At 38.4% G+C, this 7,926-nt stretch overlaps 1 protein-coding gene across 1 annotated transcript in view; it reads left to right on the forward strand.

Annotated features, from left to right (window-relative positions):
- The first annotated feature begins 1,818 nt into the window (after positions 1-1,818).
- Ptpn20 (protein tyrosine phosphatase non-receptor type 20) overlaps positions 1,819-7,926 on the forward strand; it is a 13,701-nt gene continuing 7,593 nt past the window's right edge. Inside the window, exons 1-2 of the mRNA XM_029564060.1 lie at positions 1,819-2,158; positions 3,724-3,939. Coding sequence (XP_029419920.1) covers positions 1,820-2,158; positions 3,724-3,939 — 555 coding nt within the window. The 5' untranslated portion in view covers position 1,819. The remainder of the gene's footprint in view (positions 2,159-3,723; positions 3,940-7,926) is intronic.

The raw sequence follows: 7,926 nt of genomic DNA on the forward strand, positions 1-7,926 counted from the left end.
ATTGAGTAATTATAGTTTTTATGTGAAAACAAGTTTTGATTAAATTATTTAATTTCACACATTTAATCTACTTTTCCAAAATTAAAACTACTTATATAAACTAATACTCAGGGCTGGAGATATGGCATTGGTTAAGAGTGCTTACTGCTCTTTTAGAGAACCTGAGTTCATTTTGCAACACCTACATTGGGTAGCTCATAACCACCTATAACTACAGCTTCATGGGAGCCAGTCACCTTGTTTGCCCTCCCCAGGTAATCATGTGCAAAAGTGTACACACACACACACACACACACACACAATTAAAAATAAAAATCTTTAAAGTAACAATATTTAGATGACAAAATAACCTCTGATAACAGTTTGATGAATATGTTCTAAGTCATTATTGTATGTCACATTTAATTTCTGTACCTATATAGGAATATGTAGGACAAAAGATATCTAATACTGTTGCTATCTCCTTTATAATTATGTAACATGTGACATTAAACATAGATATATGTTATCGTTTCAAGTAATAAATGTCCTAAAGTTTACAATATAAATAAGAGTTTTTAAGGTGTTTTCCTTTTTCTAAGAAAGGGAGTAATTTGTTGTGATTTCTCAGATTGTTCTCCCATTTTGAAACATTGAGTCTTTCTATACTTCGCAATTTTTAAATTCATATTTTTAAAGAGGATTCTGAATGCTCTTTTGGATTTTGAGGAGGGCCCTGTCAGAATTCATAGTCCTTGTGTGGTTACCGATGGTCACGGCCTATTTGCTAAATGAGTGTTGCATGTCATCCTGAGCAATCAGGTCAGGGCATTGCTTGGCAGGGAAGGGCAGGTGCTATGTGCACCTCTTCTTTCTACCTGGCAGCACTGGTAGAACCCAAACCCCAGATGTCCCATGTGCAGTAAAGCAAGTCTATTATGGGCCAGAATGCTAGGCTTTTCCTTTACTACTTTTTATGACAGACTATGTTAGATAAGCCCCGAGCTATTTGGAGCAAATACTTTTGGTAGCATGTTTTTGCCACAGTTACTTTATTTTGATTGGTACACTACCATGCCCAGTGAAAGCTGGGGAAGAACGAAGCTGGCAGCCCTGTTGGAATGAGGGCAGTGGTGAAATTCCATTAATACTAGAATTTGCCTCCAAGTAACTATCACGGTCTGTTTCTTGAGCACTCTGGTGGCTACTGCTCTAGACCTACAGGCTTCCCAGGTTTGTAGGGGAGTGCGTTTCACTGCTGCCTCTGAGGGCTGCTTCTTTGCTGTATTCAGTTGCAAAGTAATAAACCTCTCCCTTGTTCTGCCACTACCTGTGCAGCACCTAACAGGGATCCCACCAGTGCTGGGTGGTGTGATGGCATTAAAATATGCTTTAAAATCCTCTGAATTGTGTATTTCTTAGATCCTGCTAATAGCTTTTCTGGAGGGAAGAATTGAAGCTTTTAGTCTTTTTGAAAAGAATCGCCTCTGCCCTCTTTTCTACTGAGTGAAGAAATACATGGAGTGGGGCCAGAGAGATGGCTCAGCAGTTAAGAGCACTGCCTGCTCTTGCAGAGGACCTGGGTTCGATTCCCAGCACCCACATGGTGGCAAACAAGAGTGTATAACTCCAGTTCTAGGGGATCTGATACCCTCTTCTGACCCCCTCGAGCATTTCATAACACAGGTGCACTTATATACATGCAGGCAATATACTCATACATAAACAAATTTAAAATGTTCAAAAAGAAATACATGGATTTACCTATGTGAAATGCTTTTGTGAAGTTTTGTATTGCATATCCCACTTTTCTGTTTTGTCATCAGATGTTTCTGTTTCTATGATAGATGATTCAACACGTGTTCCGCTTGGAAAAAGCAAGGACTACATCAATGCTAGTTATATTAGAATAGTAAATTATGAAGACGAGAATTTTTATATTGCTACCCAAGGACCACTTCCAGAAACCATAGATGACTTTTGGCAAATGGTTTGGGAAAATAATTCTAATGTTATTGCAATGATAACCAGAGAGATAGAAGACGGGGTTATCAAATGTCATTGTTACTGGCCTATTTCGAAGGAGCCTTTGGAATTGAAACATCTACGTGTCTTTTTGGAGCACTACCAGATAACTCAATATTTCATCATTCGAGTGTTTCAAATTGTGAAGAAGTCTGTAAGTTCTTAAAAACTACCAGTAGACAATATGTTTTATACTACAGGCAGGTGTGTTAGGACTAGGATGGAATATCTACGGAGGAGACACTTTTTAAAATAATGTTTTACTTCTTCCTAGTCTAGAAATTAAGCTATGATGTTTACTTCTGCTTACCCAAAGTTTGACTGGAGAGAAAAGAAAATTTAAAAGGAGAGAGTGGGGTGGAGAAAGGGAGTATCAGAGGTTTTCTGGTCCTGCAATCTTCTCCGGTGGCTTCTGCCAAATGCACTGAGTTTCTCAAGAGCACTTGTCTCTGTGCTAGGCACTCTTGATACTTATTGAACAATGAAAAGTTGATGTTCTCTGGTGCTTAGGTTGCTGTGCTCAGGGTAATGTCAAGATCTACGTGGGGTGCTTTGGGGGCTGAGGTGGGAAACACTTAGCATTGCCTAGAATTTGGGAAAAGGTTTACTAGAGAGAGTGTCACATCTGGATTGAGACAGACCTAGAAGAGAAAGAAAGAGGAAACAGAAAATGTAAAATATAAAAGAAAGATGAAACAGAAAATATAAAATATAACCCAAAAATAAAGCTGCCTGGGGTGCATATGTGGAAATATTAGTAAGTTAAATGCATCTGGGATATAAGTGCTCATTTTCAAGGAGTACTGAGAGATAAAGTGAGGTTATAGAGAGCGAACAGGCTGGCTAGAATGTGGAATGCCTTATTTCAGCAAAGGACTGTGAATGCTATAATAAAAGCTGAGCTTTGCAATAAAAATACTGAAGAATTTTAAGGTGGTAAGCATTGGGATGAAACACACACGGGAGGGTTTAAAATGAGTGCCCACCTTAAAAGATACTTAGGGCTTGTGACTCACAACACCAGGAGGGCTTCAAATATGCTGCTTCATATGGTAGCCACATGCAGCCTTCCAAGCCAAAATTTAAGTCACTGAAATATTGTGAAATGCAAAGGTCGGATTCCGACCTGCAGCAGCTGCATTTCTCGGGGCTGTTAATCATATTATGACTGGTGGCTACTGTTCCAGAAAATACAGACTCTTCTCAATGGGTCAGCCTGTTGTTTACCTTTAAGGACTCTGGAATTTTGCTTTTTCTGCACTTTAATGATGCAGAAGAAAGATGGCAGCTTGGGATTCAGGAGACGTAAGTTAAACACTCAGCTCGACACCTGTGAGCCTTCTGACACAGCATGTACCTTCCAGTCCTCCTAACCCTAATCTGTAACAATGAGGAGGAGATAGTGCTTGTTTCACAGGACTGATGTAAGGATCAAGAAATAATTCATGTGATGACCCTCCCACACTGTCTGGCAGGGAGTGAATGGTCAGTTCATGTTGCCTGTTTTATCATTATTGTGTTCTATGTAAAATAGAGAAAAGTGAATTTGGGAAACTTCCAGAATTTTTATAAACATCAAATCAGGTTTCAGAACTCTTTGAGAGCTCTATATAATATAGCTATCCACTGTATCCATCATTACTATTGTTCAGGTTTGTATATTAAAAATTAATGAGATCTCTAATATAAGAAATCAATGTATCTGTGTCTCTCTAACAGACCGGAATTAGTCACTGTGTAAAGCACTTGCAGTTCACCAGATGGCCAGACCATGGCACTCCTGCCTCAGCAGATTATTTCATAAAGTATGTTCGTTATGTGAGGAAGTGTCACATCACAGGACCCCTGGTTGTTCACTGCAGTGCTGGTGTAGGCCGAACGGGGGTGTTCATATGCCTGGACGTTGTATTCTGTGCCATCGAGAAGAACTACTCAGTAAGTGTTGTATCAAGCAGATAAACTGGTGGTATTTCTGAACACTGCTTTTAACATCCAAATAATATTGGAAGAATAGTATTTGGACTTCTGGAGCAACTTAGTAAATCCCAAATACCCCATCCTCACTTAACTGGTTGCATGTTCCTAGGGGTGATTGTAAGAATCAAGTGCATAATGTAAATTGACAGCTTAGGATAGGGTCTGGTGTAGTGGATTCTCAGTAACTTTGAGCTCATTTTCTGCCCCCTGTGTTCCACATGTGGTTTTGGGAGTCTGTTAGGCAATTTCAATGAAATGTGGCTGTTTTTAATGAACAGAGCTGTCATGCATGTGACTATGTTGAAAACTGTAGACCTCAGAGTTAGTAAGAGGTTTCTGGACTTAACTGCCAATTTTACCACAAACTTTAGATTTTAGTAACTATGTAAAGCTGTTCATCCTCTCTCAAAAATCAGTTTTATTATATAATACAGAACTATTTCTGGGTGAGTCAAGCATTAACAGTCCTGTACTTTTTGCTTAAACTTGGGTATGAGAGACACATAATTCGATATATGATGCTCATTCTAATTTCTTTACTGCTGACTAAACTGACTGGGAATGGGATTTTAGCTGTATGGCCCAAAGGCTTACTTACTGATTTATTTTGTTAAATATTTTGTTTTTATTTTATGTGTATGAGTGTATTGCCTGCATGTATGTAAGTGTACCTATGTCATGCAATGGTCACAGAGGTCCCCTGGAACTGAAGTTATGATGGTTGTTAGCTGCCATGTGGGTGCTGGGATCTGAACCCGGGTCTTCTGCAAGAGCAGCTTGTGCCCTTAACCACTGTGCCATCTCTCGGCCCCTTACTGATCTATTCTGTGCTGCAGAAATGAGGAGAGGAAGACATCCGCTGCATGTCCGGGCACTGGGGGAAAGTGGCTCACATACTGGCCATGAGGAATGTGAAAATTCGTACCTCAGTTGTGAGAAATCATGGGTTAATGAGACATTTGCTCTGGCAGGCATATTCCCCAGTTATTTTCCTATGCGACAAAATCAAATTGCTGCATTCTCAGACTTTGCACATCCGGACCCCAACAGTGGAGCTCTGCCCTGTGGTGGAAAAATGGCTGCTGTGGTTCCAATGTTCACCCTCAGACCACATCAAGGAGGGGGTAGAAAAATGGTCCCTAGAGGAAAGATGGATTTCCTCTTTTTCAGAAGCTCAGGCCCAAATCTCCTAGCATTTCGCTTTTCTGATTGCATGTTAATTCCTTCTATGAACTAACCATCAAAGGACAGACCTAGCCTACTTAGACCAGTCAGGACTATACAGACTATATGGCTAAGAATGAGAAAGCAGTTTTCCAAAGCAAATTCAGAATATCATTCTGAAGAATAAATACAATAAACTGACTAGTCAAAAAAAATGACACCCTAAAAATGCTGAAAATTCATCTAGTTTTGGTCTAATTGTACTTATAACCATAACTAACGTTGTCTAATTAGCATAATAACTCTAGCATATGTGTTATCTAACATAATTTCTGTGATTTGTGTGGTGTTTATCCTTGTTTAATACTCCTGTAGCAACCATAGAAGCTATAAATACTATCAAATCAAATCTAATGAGCACTGCTCTCCCCTCGCTTCAAATGTGTCTTATAACTGACCTTATATAAGTTTATTGGGCAATTTTTCCTTCCTAGTGATACATAAAATAATGCTGCTTTGACTTAGTTGAGGTTATAGCTCAGTGGTCGATGCTTGCCTAGCACGTGCAAGGTTCCATGTCCCATACAGAAAATAAAGATGCTTAGGGTTGATGAACTATTATGGCTAAAAATAATAGTTTCTTCATTGACTTTCCACAGAACCCCCAGCTATCAATATTTTTAAAAATACTTTTATTGCATTTTTGTGCATTCCATATAATAGATCTTAATCAAATTTAGACTCCCTCTCCTGTTCACATCCTTGAATAGCCCTCTCTCCCCTGGATTTCATGCATTCTGTCATAAATGTTAAGTCTTATCTGGTCAAGCTTTTGTCCCAAGATGTCCCTTGGTGCAAGTTCAGCCATTGTCTAGTCAGTCTATCTAGAGTCACTCCCTTAAAGAAGATCTACTCTCCCTCACCCAGCAGTAATCAATTGTCAATAGTTTTTGGCCATGTTGAATAGCATGTAGGCCAGTTTGCAATTCATATTTGTGCAATTCATATGAAGAGTCTCACTTGGTACCAGCTGTATACTAGTGTTGTGTTGCACAATAGCTATGATTTATGATATTTAAAGATTATTTTATCTAAAGATACAGAAATGTGAGACTATATAGCTATTTATATGTTTTTATTGTTATTTTGCAGTCAGTTTAATTTTTAATCAAATAAGGTTAAAAGTTTTGCAGAAACATCAAAAGTTTGTTTAGACATTCTCTGTAGAACTGTCTGTATCTTCAGCATGTCGTAACAGTTGTTAATTATCAGCTGATGTAATGAAGAGAATTGTCATTCATGAGGAGAATAATCTGAAATTCTACACATTTTCCTCTATGTAATTAAAATTTTCTGCAACAGTGCTAATCCCGTGTTCTGGTTGGCTTTTGTCAACTTGACACAAACTAGAGTCACCTGGAAAGAGGGAACCTCAGTTGAGGAGTTTTTTCCATCAGATTGACCTGTGGTCATGTCTCTGGGGCATTTTCTTGATTACTGAGAGATGTGGGAGGGCTGAAGGGCCCAGCCCACCATAGGAGGCGCCATCCCTGGCCGTTGACCTGGGCTGTAGAAGAAGGATGGCTGAGCAAGCCAGGGGAGGTAAGCCAGTGAGCATCGTTACTCTGGTTTCTGCTTCAGTTCCTGCCTCCAGATTCCTGATTGAGTTCCTGCCTTGACTTCCCTTAGTGATGGACTGTGATCAGGACATGTCCGCCAAATAAACGCTTTCCTCCTCAGGTTATTTTAGTTATGGTGTCTATCATAGCAAAAGAAAGCAAACTAGAACACTGCACTGTTTTATCTGAAAGGTATTGGGGTTTGCTTTTTTTAAACTTCTGGCATCAATTCCTTAATCTGTAGCTGTCTCATACTTTTTTTGGTCATTGTAACTTTACTGTCTGGCTATCATCCTACAAAATTGAAACAGCAAGTCACACCTTGTGACATAGTGCTTTGCATTTGCATTTTTGTTTAGACTTAATAAAAGAGTAATAAAAGAGAAAATTCTTTACCATGTCATGCTCATATCAAATGTATACTGAAAAGATCACTATTAGCGATATTTAAAATTTCATTAAATGCTGTGTTAAATACTCTTAAATTTTTGGAGTTTTCCCCTTAGATTGATGTCACTTCCCATCATTGCCTATATCCAAATTTATTATGCCACAGCATCATTAGAAAGTAACTGCCTTTTGTCATGTATGTACCAAAATTCCCAAGAAAAAAATCATTAGAGCAGTTTTGACCATTTTATTGACAATTAAGTGTGGTTTTTACTCTTAGGAGTTCAGAATACTAGTTTGCAAGACTAGTCATAGAGCATGACTCCTATGTGTGAGTCACTGAATACCAGCTTCTGGTAACTTTTAATGCTGTATTCTATCAAACAAACCTTTTGGTTTTGGATAAATGTGTTCTTATGAATGACAAGTAAGATAATGGTTCCTTTGTTTCATTAGCCAGCACAAATAACATGTTTGATTTTAGCACATCACAAATAATAATTAGTATAAAACAATATATGAAGAAACATAATTGGGGTAGACTCGGCGTAAGCTCTTTGGTCTTCATTTCTTTCAGTCACTTCTGTTGTCATTTTTTTTTTATTTAATAACAACATACTTAGAAGAAGCATATCATTACAACACAATTGACATATTCAATAACGTTTTCCTGAGGTAGGATGCATCTCTTTCAAATTTGGCTGTAAATTTTTAGGTTTACAGTTGAATTATTACAGTTATACAATATTGTACTCAGTATAAACCCTATAAG

Source organism: Nannospalax galili, unplaced genomic scaffold, assembly GCF_000622305.1.
Source record: "Nannospalax galili isolate Female #2095 unplaced genomic scaffold, S.galili_v1.0 scaffold996, whole genome shotgun sequence".
In the NCBI taxonomy this organism is placed as follows: domain Eukaryota; kingdom Metazoa; phylum Chordata; class Mammalia; order Rodentia; family Spalacidae; genus Nannospalax; species Nannospalax galili.